The following is a 15,513-nucleotide window of genomic DNA, read 5'->3' as shown; positions in this document are numbered from 1 at the left end:
TTGCTTTCTAGCAGGGCTAAATGTAGTGTGGGGAAATCCGCTCGCTCGTTAACAAGTGATTGTGGCGATGTCGCTGAAATCACTTGTAAAATGGGTGCTGCCTTCCGTCCTCCCCTCCCCCCCACATACCTCTCTCTGCTGGCTCTGTCTTCGGGACTCCATTCTACTCCTAGTCGCCGAGTCCATCTCCCTCCCCCGATGTACACAGTGAGAGGGGTGAGCTGTGCCCTTCCCATCTCAGCTGTGACAGGAGTTCTAGCACAGTGCTAGGACTCCTGTTTTGGAGGTGACATGGTCAATAAGGAGAACCTGTCACCTCCAATTGCTATCACACAGGGAATTTTGTCTCCTGTGTGATAGCAATAAAGTTAAGTGAAAAAAATAAATACGAAATAATAATTCAATTAATAAAATAAAAAAGTAATTAAAAAGTAAAGAATAAGAAAAATAATATATATAAAAAAAAGTATACAAAAAAAGTAAACGACAAGCTACAAATAAATTAAAAAAAGTAATAAAAAAGTAAAAAAAAAGAAACAATAAAATATTTGAACTAACCGTGCCACCCACTGTAATGTAAATCAAACCTCTGTAAACTATGGCTTCTAGTTACCATAAAAGAGATGGATGTGGGAAGAAGAAAGCTCTATAATTTCCTAGGGTCCTCCAGCATAGACTTTTTTTTATTTTTTTATTTCAAGTATTTTTATTGAAGAATATTGAGCAGAAAGTACAAAGCAGTAAAGCTATTAAAGTTTTACAATGTCATGGAATAAAGACAATAAGGAACGAAAGTAATAAAAAATTACGATCACAAACAAAGGAGAACAACAATACTCCAGGCGTGAACATAGTTAGTCAGGTTAAAAAAAAAAGTCCATCCAGTTCAACCACAAAAAAATAAACAAACAAAATAAAAAACATAGTACAATCCCATACACCCAACTCCATACCCACAGTTGATCCAGAGGAAGGCAAAAAACCCCAGCAGAGCATGATCCAATTTTCTACAGCAGGGTCAAATATTCCTTCCTGATCCCCCGAGAGGCAATCAGATTTACCCTGGATCAATTTTTCCTTCAAATCTTATTACTCAGTTATATTATGTACATTTAGGAAAAAGTCCAGGCCTTTCTTAAAGCAATCTACTGAGCTGGACAGAACCACGTCTGGAGGGAGTCTGTTCCACATTTTCACAACTCTTACTGTGAAGAAACCTTTCCGTAATTGGAGATGAAATCTCTTTTCCTCTAGACGTAAAGAGTGCCCCCTTGTCCTCAGTGTTGACCGTAAAGTGAATAACTCAACACCAAGTTCACTGTATGGACCCCTTATATATTTGTACATGTGGATCATATCTCCCCTTATTCTCCTCTTCTCAAGAGTGAATAAATTCAGTTCCTCTAATCTTTCCTCATAGCTGAGCTCCTCCATTCCTCTTATCAGTTTGGTTGCCCTTCTCTGCACTTTCTCCAGTTCTCCGATATCCTTTTTGAGAACTGGTGCCCAAAACTGAACTGCATATTCCAGATGAGGTCTTACTAATGATTTGTACAGGGGCAAAATTATATCTCTGTCTCTGGAGTCCATACCTCTCTTAATACAAGAAAGGACTTTGCTCGCTTTGGAAACCGCAGCTTGGCATTGCATGCCATTATTGGATCAACTAAAACCCCCAGATCCTTCTCCACTACAGATCCCCACAGTTGTACTCCCCCTAGTGGGTATGATGCATGCATATTCTTAGCCCCCAAGTGCATAACTTTACATTTATCAACATTAAACCTCATCTGCCACATAGTCGCCCAATTAGACAGAGCATTGAGGTCGGCTTGTAAATTGGACACATCCTGTAAGGACGTTATTCCACTGCATAGCTTGGTGTCATCTGCAAAGACAGAAATGTTACTTTTGATCTCAGGCCCACATATCAAATACCACTGAAAGTGGATTATTATTATTATTTATTATTTTTAGGTACTTCTATAGCGCCATCAATTTATGCAGCGCTTTACATATACAATGTACATTCACATCAGTCCCTTCCCTCAAGGAGCTTACAATCTAAGGTCCCTAACTCACATTCATATACTAGGGCCAATTTAGGCAGAAGCCAATTAACCTACCAGCGTGTCTTTGGGAGGAAACCGGAGTACCCAAAGGGAACCCACGCAGGCACAGGGAGAACATGCAAACTCCAGGCAGGTAGTGTCGTGGTCGGGATTCGATCCAGCAACCCTTTTCACTGCTAGGTGAGAGTGCTACTCACTACACCACTGTAGAATGTATAAGAATTGTTCCGCAACTTAATTAAAGGGGTACTAAAGGTTTGATTTCCAAAAAAAAAATAACAAACATGTTATACTTACCTCCGCTGTGCAGCTCATTTTGCACAGAGTGGCCCCGATCCTCGTCTTCTGGGGTCCCTCAGTGGCTGTCTCAGCTCCTCCATAAGCTAACCCCCCATGGGAAGTGCATTCCCAAGGGGATTACCTTGCGTGCGCGCTCTCGAGTCCTGTATTGGGCGTCCATAGCCGCCAACTACAGGACTCGGCCCCGCCCCCCTCGTCCAATGAAGAGCCGAGAAGCCCGGGCCGAAAAGCCAGTGCGTTCTCGACATGGGACTTTCGAGGTCTTAGGTAAGTAAACGGGGGGGCTGGGGGGCCTGTAAGCATTGGATGTTTTTTCACCTTAATGCATAGAATGCATTAAGGTGAAAAAAGGTGTATTGTATATGTATTGTGTGTTTTTACTTTTTTGAATTTGGCGCCGATCTCCGCCCCCGTGCGTCGCAACGAACGGAGCTCGGCGGCACTCGGGCACTGTGTGAATCGAGTGAGGAGACAGCTTGCTCACACAGCGGGGAGACATCGCAGGATCCAGGGGACAAGGTAAGTAACTTTGCCTGGATCCTGCAATGCAATCCCGATTTTGGCTCAGGGATACCGCTAATGGTACTGAAATTCCACCCCGAGCCAGACTCGGGAATACCGCTACGCAGGTTAAAGGTGCATGAGGAATGGCAAGCTCAATATTTTGTCAGCACCGCAGTTTCCTTTAATAATTAGTAAGATAATAATAAGTCCACTGGTGCTGACCAATTTTTCAGTTGTCCAATATTCCATAATTCTGCTCTGCTTTGGTTGAGAGATTTGTGAATAGCAATCTGGAGTAAAAGTCTTCATTAGGTGCTGCAGGGGATTGTGATGTTTCTTCTGTATTGTTTTTTTTCTTTTCCTTTATTATTTATTTATTCAGATTGTATTATTTATTCTATTTTATTTTACTTGTATTTATTTTATTTAATTTTATTAAATTATTGAATTGTTTATTATTCATTTGACCTCACTGCTTTGGTTGAAAACCCATCCTTTAAAAACTAAACTCCAGGCAGCAACAGATAAATACACATATGAATGAATCATATACATATAAATGAGCCGTTTTTTCATGCCAGAGGATTAATATTTGTGTCCATTCATTGCTGAGATTTGCACAACCCTGCATGATAGGGAAGGAAACCTTATTTTTCTCTACTGCAGGTAAGTCACACTTACAGGTTTCCTCCCCACCACCAATCTGTGACTAGACAGGAAATGGAGAATCAATGGACTAATGAGCTTACCTCTTTGTCACAGTAGGGTTTATTTACTAAAGCTGGAGAGTGCATAATCTGGTGCACTTCTGCATAAAAGGCAATTAGCATCCAGGTTTTATTGTCAAAGCTTCATTGAACACACAACAAATAGAAACTGATTGGCTACCATTTCTTTCTCAGAGAATAGGCGCAACCCCCCCCCCTTCGGAATCACCCCTTTTCTCTACCCCTGCAGCCAGTAACAATGTAGCCCCCTTCAGCAACAATAGACCCCCTAACAACAGTGCACTACCCGCAACAGAATTTCCCCCAGCAGCAACAACAGATCACCCCACAGCCAGCATTAATATACCCCTCCCTTAACAGTAGATGTTTCACAGCAACAACTGACTGCCCCCCCCCCCCAGCAACATAAGACCTACCCCCAGCAACAATAGGTTCCCCACCAGCAAAAATATACCTCCTCAGCAAAAATAGACCCCCCTACAAAAAGAGATCCCCTACAGCTAGAATAGAGCCCCCACCAGTTAGGCCTCGTAAACACGGGCAATAATCTCGTCAGGAAAACAACATTGTTTTTCCCGACGAGATTCTTGGCAAGAATCTCCTGCTGCCTGAGTGTACACACAGACCTTTCAAAAGAACCACGGTTCTCTTGAAAGGAAAGAACGCGGTGACGTCATTGCGTACGATGAGCATGCGCTCGTCACATTTGATGCCGTCGCCACCATTTTGCTTCACCCTACCTATGCCGTGGAAGCTACAGCGCATGCGTCAAAGTCATTTCGAGCATGTGCAGGTTTCCACTGCAACAGGTAAGTATACACACTCTCGGGATTCTCGTCGGGAAACGGGCCGACAAGAATCTCAACGAGAAAATAGAGAGCAGGATCTCTTTTTTTTCTCGTTGAGATTCTGCCCAGATTTCCAGACGAGAAACCTGAAAGCTTTCGTACACACGCTCGGTTTACTCGGCAAGAAAGCTCTGCCAGCAGTTTTCTTGCTGGTTCTTGCCGAGAAAACCGAGCGTGTGTACGAGGCTTTAGTATCAATAGACCCTGAATCACACCCCAGCACCCCTTGCCATTACATACGGCCAGTCCTGGAGGTTCTGGAACTGCGCACCAGATTTAGAGTGCTCCAGTTTTAGTAAATCTACCCCTCTGCTCTCTTTTTCCTGTCAACATGCAAACATCTGCCTGGAGTTCAACTTTATTTATTGAAAGAGTTATTTGATGTTGACTGAAATCATTGTGTCTTAACTGGTTTTAACTAGTCACCCATCTGTGTAAACTAGACATGTCAGTACAGCAGGGGATGAGCTGACAGCCATGATCAGGACTGTAATTTTATCAATTTTTCACTGGATTTGTACAAAGTGCTTTAACAGCAGTTATTATTGTGGTTTTTCGATGCTTCAAGACCTTTGCCAAGATCAATTTTACAGTTGTTGTCTCTCTCCATATTTTTAAACAGTAATAACCAATTCTCTTTTCCTTTTTTTCTTTAGTAAACCCAACAAGAGCAGGTGGGAGAGATATTCCAGGATCGGCGGAGGTCATCAGGGAATCCAGCAGCACAACCGGCATGGTCGTTGGCATAGTAGCTGCAGCCGCCCTGTGCATCCTCATCCTCCTTTACGCCATGTACAAGTACCGAAACAGGGATGAAGGCTCCTATCATGTTGATGAGAGTCGAAACTACATTAGTAACTCAGCGCAGTCCAATGGGGCTGTGATTAAGGAAAAACAACCCAGCAGCGCTAAAAGTTCAAACAAAAATAAGAAAAACAAGGACAAAGAATATTACGTCTGATCCCAGCCGCTTAACGAACACGTGTATAGAAATAGTCTTCATTTTATCTGAGACATAAAAATTAACAAACTTATTTACTTTACTTTTTATGAAGCACATTGAAAATATAAAAAAAAATAAAGAAGACAGGGAATGCGATCAGAAAGGAAAGACTGTTTTTAAAAAAAAATGTAAAACAAATGAAAAAAAAAATATATATAAAACAAGCACATCACGGTGTTGTTTCCCAGAAACTGGAGCCACTTAAGATATCCAACTATCTACAGTGTTTTCGTATATTCTGCCCATCCATTTAATGCGGTTGGAATGTTTTGGAAAGACGTTGAATAGACAAAGCATTCTTCAAGCACAGAAAAAAAAAATATACAACTTGGAGGCACAATTCAAAATTTTAAAAATAAATTCCAATTCCGTTCAGGCACAACGTAAAGAAACAAAAAATAAAGAAGCTACCTATGATTCTGGATGCAGCCAAAGTGCTTGTGCCCTCTTGATCATGGAAGTATGTACGCCGGCGAAAAACTTGTCTGAACTTGCAAAAACGCTGTGGCTTGTGGCAATGGGGCAGCGAAGCAACCATGGAGACACGTCTGGTACAAAAAGCTGGCTTTTCTGAAAAACTTTTGAAAAAAACTTTCACAAAGACCCCTTTCTGGTTGTGAAGAGTATGTTACGGAGGCCTTATTTTCACAAATACGGAACATAAGGCCCTTTTTCAAAATTAAAACAAGAGGGATAGATGCAATCATTGAAAATTTTCATGCACGCTTAATATGTTACTACATATGTTTATATAAAACACATCTATATGTGCTTTCTGGACTGTGATAAGTGATGTTTTATAGCCTGTTGTATAGACAATGCAAAATATATCTGCTCTTCAGCCATTTTTGGTAAACTCAATGTTCTAAGTGTTGCTAGGTATAGACAGTTTTCCAATGTCTGACCCAACAGACATATTTCAGTTTCTTGCTGCCATTATCCAATTTTTATCTTTTATTTTTAAATTCTTGTGAGTATGCCGCTGGGGGATGTGTATGAATGTAAAATAAAAAAATAAAAAAAATTGTTAAAAATATACAGCACAATAGCCAACATTCCACTGCAGCCAAGTTCCAGTATGGCGAGCCACAAGGTGTGAAGATATCTAACTTTCTCCAAACAAATTTAAAAAGTCTGGCATAATGTAATTCTTTATGCTAGCTAATTAACTGTAAGGACCTTTTACTTTTTTTTAACTATGACATGACATGCCTTTTATGTGTTTAATTAAATAATAATTAAAAAATAATGGACCTTGAATTTATGTAAAAAAAAAAAAGTATTAAATACGATTGATACACATGAACAGAAAAGGGTGTTCGTGTTGATTATGGCTTGGGAACGTCTGCAGTTTTTTCACTGCAAGTAAATGTGTTTATGTGTCCTTTCTCCAAATATATATTGTTTCGATAAAAAAAAATATTTTTGGCTTAAATTAAAAAATACAATTAGCAATCTTGTAGATATAATAGTTGTCTTTCTCATAAGAACATGAAAAATTCTAAGCAAAATAGAGTAATATCCTAAAATAAAATGGCGTTGTTTTCATATATTTAAAAAAAAAATGTATTTTTCTGTAAATCACAATTTTTGGAGTTATAAAGCAAATTAATATATAGTAATGCATTAAAAATTCTTAAGCTTTGCTGAATTAAGCTTGTTGCAAAAGACTTGAGAGAGTAACATATCACTCAAGAGGAAATGCAAAGAGAATATATTAACCTAAAAGTTGGTACTTCAAGAGAACTCAGTCTTTTCACTTGAAGGTCTCCTGAGAAGAGTGTGAATGTTCACACATTATAGACGGGAAGAGTTTAAAATTAATTTCAACAGAAGGGGGTAACAAAGCAAAAGAGCGTGTTTTATTTACCAGGTAACTTTGAAAAAAATCCTTAAAATATTAGACATGTTCTCTCAAGCTCACGGAAAAGTTGATAAAAATATTAATAGGGCTTCCAAATACCATTAGTCCTGATTTTTGCAAGGGTGTTTTGATCACCCCCCAAAGCCAGTAGCTTGTAGAAGAACAGGGGGCATCAAATAACTTTTCCTGCTACAAATCTCCATCTGGACACTAGAGAAAGTCAACTGTACTCAGGGATACAAAGTTATTTAATGCTGTATTGCACAAAAACGTGTGAAAGGTCCAGTCATGATTATAGTTCTCTAAAAAAAAAAACAACAATTGTGGTCCAAACAAGACTTGCCAAATTGAGAAGTTGAACATGCTATGATAGAAAAGTACTACAAGTCTTTTATAAAGTATTTTATTTTATGTAATCAAAATGTCAAATGTCAATTGTTTCTTTGTATACATCTATTTTGCCAACACTTTTTATCTTTGATAATCATTGATACCATAATTACGAGCTACTATTTCAGTTATATAATTATGTTACTGATATTTTTGCATTTATTTGTAGTACCGGTACCATTGCTTCAAATTTGTTTTAGATTTTCAGTCAAACTATGTATGCAATTTTGCTATAGCATTTCAACGTCATCATTGTTAATCCTTTCATAGAATGAGGATTCACTTGACGCATTTCGATGCGTTGTGTTCCAGTTCCCTTTCATTGAAAGGGTAGGTACATTTTATATTCTGCAACAGGGTTTTTCTTTTCTTTATTTTTTTTTCTTTTTTTCTTTTTTCCCTGTATATTTGCTGTACTTAGTCTGGATGAGGTGGCTTATTTCCAATTCTGTAATGTGTTGCCTTTACAACAAAATCAAAAAAAGTGTGAGATGATTCATCCCCAAAAAATCAAAACCAAGAGGCCCACAGCCAGTTTATTGTGTTTGTGTGATAGATATTGAAAATGAAATTTATTTTGTTGCAAGGCCAATTTATCCATTACTGGAAATGCTAAGCAAGTGGAATTTATTGTTTTGTTAATAAAATGTTTCTTAATACGTCGCTTTGTTTTCATTTTCGCAAGAGATGTAAAAATGAAAAAAAAAATGTATGATATGAACAACATGAAAAAAAAAATTAAGTTTAAGTCTGTAGGTAATCTTAAGGGCTAAACCGGAAACAATAAAAACTAAAACATTTAGACACTAGCTCACATTTCAAGACCCATAGGAGGTTATTTACGAAAGGCAAGTCCACTTTGCACTACAAGTGCAAACTACAACTGCAAAGTGCACTTGAAATTGCACTGAAAGTGCACTTGGAAGTGCAGTCGCTGTAAATCCGAGGGGTAGATCTGAAATAAGGGGAAGCTCTGCTGATTTTATTATCCAATCATGTGCAAGATAAAATGTTGCTGTTTTTTGTTTTACTTGCATCATCTACAGCAGGGGTCAAGTCCTGGGGAAAAAAGTGTGGGAACTCCCACCCAAGATCCACTCGCCCACAAAAAAAAAAAAATGATACGCTCATATGCATAATTACTAAACCGCAAGTTCTTTCTAAATCCCACAATAGCTCGCGGCAGACCTCTGCAATGTCTCCTGGGAACAATGACAAAAGTTCCCAGGAGACATTGCGGCATCGAGGAAGTGACGGAATACCTGATGAATCCAAATACAGGAAGCGGCCAGTAACATAAAGGATTACTAAGATTCGCCTGCCCCTGACAGTGACTCGAGCTGGGCTTTGCCGTTTAGTAAAGGATTGGCTCGGGCGGCTCGGCTGCTCTAGTCCTTCAAGGGGAACTGCATTCCTGCTGTGAAAAAAGTGCAGGAACTCCGTCCCACGCGTTCCCGCAGGACTTGAGCCCTGATCTACAGCGACTGCACTTCAAAGTGTACTTTCAGTGCAATTTCAAGTAAAGGAGGACTGCACTAAGGTAAAGGAAGATATTTAGGGGAAAAAAATTGTACCTTTACAACCCCTTTAATTGAACAAGCTGAAGTTGAAAGCTGCTTGGCTGCCATGCACCAGATTCTGAGTGCACCGGTTTTAGTAAATATACACCATTGCACTTTATTTACTAAAGTAGTAGTACTGTTTACTTCATGTGCATGCAAAAAAAATTTTTTTTTAATTTTCCTTTAATGTGATCGGGTATTAAAAGTGAACGCATTTACAAATGAGCATACACTTCGCTTGATGAACAGTTTACACCCCTTTACTAAATCACCCTTATTGACTACCTGATTCTTTTGTTCTGCTATGATGTAAAATAACTTTACAAATGTTTTATGTTTTCCATTTGTTATCGGCTATCCGAAGCACTTCATACATGCTAAACTGACACATTCCTCACATAGTTATATAGTTACACAGTTATTCTGGTTGAAAAAAAGACCATCTAGTTCAACCAATAGACGGGAAGAAAAAAAATGACAATCCTATATACACAGTTGATCCAGAGTAAGGCACAAAAAACAAACAAACAGCAAAGCATGATCCAATTTGATTTAGCAGGGGAAAAAAATCCTTCCTGATACCCCAAGAGGCAATCGGATATTCTCTGGATCAACTTTACCTTTAACTGTTAGTACCAGTTATATTATGTACATTTAGGAAAGTATCCAGGTGTCTTTTTTAAAGCAATCTACTGAGCTGGCCAGAACCACCTCTGGAGGGAGTCTATTCCACATTTTCACAGCTCTTTCTGTGAAGAAGCTTTTCTGTATTTGGAGATTAAATCTATTTTCCTCTAGACGTGATGACCTTAAAGTAATGACACCAAGTTCACTATATGGACCCCTTATATATTTGTACTTGTCAATTGTATCCCTGCTTAATCTCCTCTTCTCAAGAGAGAATCAGTTCAGTTCCTCTAATCTTTCCTCATAGCTGAGCTCCTCCATGCCTCTTATCAGTTTGGTTGCCCTTCTCTGCACTTTCTCTAGTTCTCCGATATCCTTTTTGAGAGCTTGAGCACAAAACTGAACTGCATGTTCCAGATGAGGTCTTACTAATGATTTGTACAGGGGCAAAATTATATCTCTGTCTCTGGAGTCCATACCTCTCTTAATACAAGAAAGGACTTTGCTTGCTTTGGAAACTGCAGCTTGGCAACTTAGGTTCTACCAGAACACACATGTCCTTCTCCACCATTGATTCCCTCAGTTGTACTCCCCCTAGTATGTATGATGCATGCATATTCTTAGCCCACAAGTGCATAACTTTACATTCATCACCATTAAACCTAATTTTCCACATAGTTGCCCAATTAAGGGACAGTGAGGACGGCGTGTAAGTTGGAGACATCCTGTAAGGACGTTATTCCATTGCATAGCTTAGTGTCATCTGCAAAGATTGAAATGTTACTTTTAATCCCAGACCCAATATCATTTATAAATATATTACAACACAACACAAGGCACGTTAAATGAAGTAACTAATCACATTTAAGATTTGATCCACATCAAATCGTTATTAAGCTAAAGACAAAATATTCACTTATCAAGAATACTGGTTATGCCTGCTCTTTTCACTGCCTCCTCCATTCATAAAAGCTTTACTATAGCTTCTATGAATGGAAAGAGATCTATGAATGGAGGAGGTGGACCTTTTATTCAACCGCCCTTCCTTCAATTAAAGAAAATTTTCCATTCATAAAAATTATAATACAGCTTCTATAAATGGAGTAGGTGAGCAGAAAGGGTCGACATAATGGGTACATTAAATAGAATAGTAGGCACTATTAATCCATGCCACACCGGAAGACTATGGCGGCAAGGATGGAGAAGGAAGATTTCAGCAGGAGCCTGCAGTGCAAGGTACACATTGCATTGATAGTAAGTCATGCCCCTTGTGCTAATCATTTTTTTTTTTATTGTTGATCAACTTAATATTGAAAAAAAAAAATTAGGCAAGTGGTCAATATAGAATGCAATATTGTCTTTTGCGCTACTCAAGAGTAAAATGTAAATATAACTGAAGGTAACGTGTTCAATGGCTGCAAAAACTGTTAGTTTTTACCTTACATGTGGATAGTATATATATATAAATGATCTTGCGCTAAAGAAAATTACAAACAATGTGCAAACCGCAATATAAGTAAGGTGCAAAAGAAATAGTTCCTTCAAAAGACTCAATAAAGTGCAATAATAGTATAGGGAAAGCCTGACACATCCATGTATGTGCCAAAAACCAACCAAAAATATGAAACAGTAAAAAAAGGTCAATCTTGTGCAAAAAGTGCAAAAAGGCAAAAAGTGCAATAAATTCAATATTGTGCAATATGTGCAAATAGTTCAATATTGCGATCAATGTTGATGGGTGAATATATAGTCCTAGGAAGTCCCATACAGATATCTCAAATGGGAGTCCAGTCCTCTAATGCTTCAGAAAACTTTATAGCAATGTTATTTCCATCCGTGATTAGGGATAAGCCAAGCACCAGAACCTTCGAACGGACCGATCGTTCGGGCAAACATTTAGAACCCCCCATTGACGTCTATGGCACTCGATTGTTCGAATTCAAAAGTGCTAATTTTAAAGCCCAATATGCAAGTTATTGTCGTAAAATGTCTTTGAGAACCCGGGTCTTGCCCCAGGGAACATGTATCAATGGAAAAAAAGTTTTAAAAACTGTCGTTTTTTCTTGAGCAGTGATTTTAAATAAAAAAATGAAAAATTCCTTTAAATATTGTACCTGCTGGGTGTCTATAGTATGCCTGTGAAAACGTCTTTGAGAACCCGGGTCTTGCCCCAGGGAACATGTATCAATGGAAAAAAAGTTTTAAAAATGGTTGTTTTTTTCTGGAGCAGTGATTTTAAATAAAAAAATGAAAAATTCCTTTAAATATTGTACCCACTGGGTGTCTATAGTATGCCAGTGAAGTGGCACATGTTTAGAACTGTCCCTGCACAAAATTAGATTACTATAAGAAAAAAATAATTTAAAACTGCTTGCAGCTTTAATGTAATGTCTGGTCCCTGCAATATGGATGAAAATCATTGAGAAAAATAGCACAGACACAGACAGTACACACACCACGTAGCTTTAGGTGCACACTGCAGAGGACACGGGCAGTACACACTACGTAGCTTTAGGTGCAATCTGCAGAGGTCAAAGGCAGTACACACCACGTAGCTTTAGATGCAAATTGCAGAGGACATGAGCAGTACACACCAAGTAGCTTTAGGTGCAAACTACAGAGGACAAAGGCAGTACACACCAAGTAGCTTTATGGTAAACACTGCAGAGGACACAGGCAATACAACACATGAGAATACTGCAGCTAGCACAATCACCTGTCTGCCAGTAAATTAGGAAGTGCTGATCTAGCTAAACTATACAGTGTATAAATATATATACAACACCTGGGATGCATATATATCCTCTACACACAGTAACTTTAACTGACTAGCCTGCCTGCTCTATCTACCTGCAAAAAATGCTGTCTCTGTCTCTCTCTGTTCTCTCTTAATCACCGCAACACACTACACAAGGCTGACCTGCAGGCAGCCTTTTATAGTTTGGGGCGTGTACTAAACCCCCTGAGCCATAATTGGCCAAAGCCACCCTGGCTTTGGCCAATTATGGCTCTCCGTTTTTTGCAAGCTGTGATTGGCCAAGCATGCGAGTCATAGTGCATGCTTGGCCAATCATCAGCCAGCAATGCACTGCGATGCCGCAGTGAATTATGGGCTGTAAAACGTAACTCGAATTTGGCGCGAACGGCCCAAAACTTTCGTAATTCGATGAACGATCGAACATACGATGTTCGAGTCGAACATGAGTTTGACTCTAATACGAAGCTCATCCCTATCCGTGATCTATTCTCAATTGGAGTATTGAACCATAGTGTAGTTCCTACACCAGTCTCCCAGAACTCTCACCTCTGAGATATAAAATCTGGCAGATAAGCTTTCCCATCGCTCCTTTAATGTTTCATCACTGATGTTCCTGCTTACTAGTGTCCTCCACCACTCACACTGATCCCCTAGATGTCAGCTATCCTAAAAGGAAAGAGAGGGGGAGGAGGAGGGAGCTCCAGCCGGTGGCACAAGAGCGGAAAGTAGGGGAAAGAGAGGCTTCTGATGGTGTAGTACAGTCAGTGTAGACTTTATTAAATAGCAAGATAAAATTGGACTCTTACATAACATAAGATAAAAACGAGCAGTATAAGTAAATTACTTGTCTTACTTGTCCTTCTACTATGTCTGCGGTGACCTCGCTTCCTCCCTATGGCGTTACGTCACGTACCTCGTGACTTCTTCAGGGGGTGACCTATACCACTCGTTTTTATCTTATGTTATGTAAGAGTCCAATTTATCTTGCTATTTAATAAAGTCTACACTGAAAGCTTATATGCCAGATTTTATATCTCAGAGGTGAGAGTTCTGGGAGACTGGTGTAGGATCTACACTATGGTTCAATACTCAAATTGAGAATAGATCACGGATGGGAATAACAGTTGCTATAAAGATTTCTGAAGCATTAGAGGACTGGACTCCCATTTGAGATATCTGTATGGGACTTCCTAGGACTATATATTCACCCATCAACTTTGATCTCAATATTGAACTATTTGCACATTTTGCACAATATTGAATTTATTGCACTTTTTGCATCTTTGCACTTTTTTTCACAAGATTGACCTCTTTTTACTGTTTCATATTTTTGATTGTTTTTTGGCACGTACATGGATGTGTCAGGCTTTTCATATACCATTATTGCACTTTATTGAGTCTTTTGAAGGAACTATTTCTTTTGCACCTTACTTATATTGAGGTTTGCACATTGTTTGTAATTTTCTTTAGCGCAAGATCATTTATATATATATAAGTAGTCAATGTATATTCTGACTTATTAATCTTATAACAGTCCTAATCTTGATGCCTGGTCTTTGATAGTAAATATTGACTTCAGGGATATGCCTATTTTGGCCAAGGCTGAGTGCATGCTTTTGCACTGTGGTAACGTGTGTCAGCTTATTCATTACTGCAACTGCAAAAATTTTAATTTTGTGAGCTGGCGTACTGTGTGCCATTCATTTTTTTTGGCACCCCAAAACACCTTGCAAGTCAGACAACTGTGTATTGTTGTGCGCTATGTTACACATACAGTACATGCACCTTTTTTGGTGCATTCAGCATAATGCATAAAGAAAAGGTGTTAAACGCACTGCAACAGTGTGAGGCCAGACCAAATGTAGTAAAGATATTGTTCTAGTGATAAACCAAGAACTTGAGGCAAGGTGAGACTTTTATATTAGGTAGCTATCATGTACCTGGTAGCAGAGCCTGATATGATGAAGGCTTCTCTTACACCTCTGGCTTGGGCCCCTGATAGTGTATACAAGAGGTGCAAGTGTACAGAGTGGCATGAGTGCCTCTAAGTCTTCCTGGCAGCAGGGTAGGTGTCCATGCTGGGCAGGAGAAGTTGTCAGATGGCTCGAGCAAGCAGGCGAGCAGGTGGGCTGCTGATACTGATGATAGCAGGCAAAGTAACAGGCAGGCTGGGTCATACACTGATGGCATGGATCAGGTACGGGCACAAGAAGGAGTGTGGTCAGGAAACAAGCCAGGATTGGAACCAATCAGTAAAGCAGGAGCCAAAGGAGCAGACAGAAGTGGAGATCAGGGGACAAGCCAAGGTCAGTGCAGGTGGATTTCAGAGAATGGTCAAGACAAGCCGGGTCAGCAACTGAAAGGGGGACACAGATTCACAGGGTCACAGGTTAAACAGGAGGCTGAAGACAAAACAGCACTGATCCTGAGCACTGGTCAACTTTAAATTGCCCCTTTGGTACCAGCATCTGTCACAGGTGCACGTAAGTGCCAGCGTGCACGAGAATGCACAACGGCTCCTGTGCGCATATGCATTAGCCCAGGGCTCAAAATTTCAAGTCCTGAGCTACTAGCCAGGCCTCAAGGAGTACTCGCCACCAGTTGCCCCGCCCAACCCCTACTATGTTCCGCCCCCCTCATCCCGCCCCTAGACACGCCCTCATAAATCTCATGAAATGACACTTAAATGTTTTATGCAGAATTAAGTTATAAAATAATAACAACAACTTTATCCATGCCCAAAAATGCAGCCTGCCCATGTCTACCATTGCAGCCAAGTGTCCCCCACATTGCAGCCAAGTGTCCCCTACATTGCAGCCAAGTGTCCCCCACATTGCAGCCAAGTGTCCCCCACATT

General features: G+C 39.7%; 1 protein-coding gene across 26 annotated transcripts in view; it reads left to right on the top strand.

Moving 5' to 3' along the window:
* The window catches only part of NRXN1 (neurexin 1), a 1,744,826-nt gene extending 1,736,458 nt beyond the window's left edge, over positions 1 to 8,368 (top strand). For all 26 annotated transcript variants that reach the window (XM_040351628.1, XM_040351620.1, XM_040351619.1 and 23 more), the window contains one exon: positions 5,109 to 8,368. In XM_040351628.1, coding sequence (XP_040207562.1) covers positions 5,109 to 5,413 — 305 coding nt within the window. In that variant the 3' untranslated portion in view covers positions 5,414 to 8,368. The remainder of the gene's footprint in view (positions 1 to 5,108) is intronic.
* The last annotated feature ends 7,145 nt before the right edge of the window (positions 8,369 to 15,513 follow it).

Source organism: Rana temporaria, chromosome 4 (genome assembly GCF_905171775.1).
Source record: "Rana temporaria chromosome 4, aRanTem1.1, whole genome shotgun sequence".
Classification (NCBI taxonomy): domain Eukaryota; kingdom Metazoa; phylum Chordata; class Amphibia; order Anura; family Ranidae; genus Rana; species Rana temporaria.
This window is presented reverse-complemented; position numbering and strand designations above follow the sequence as displayed.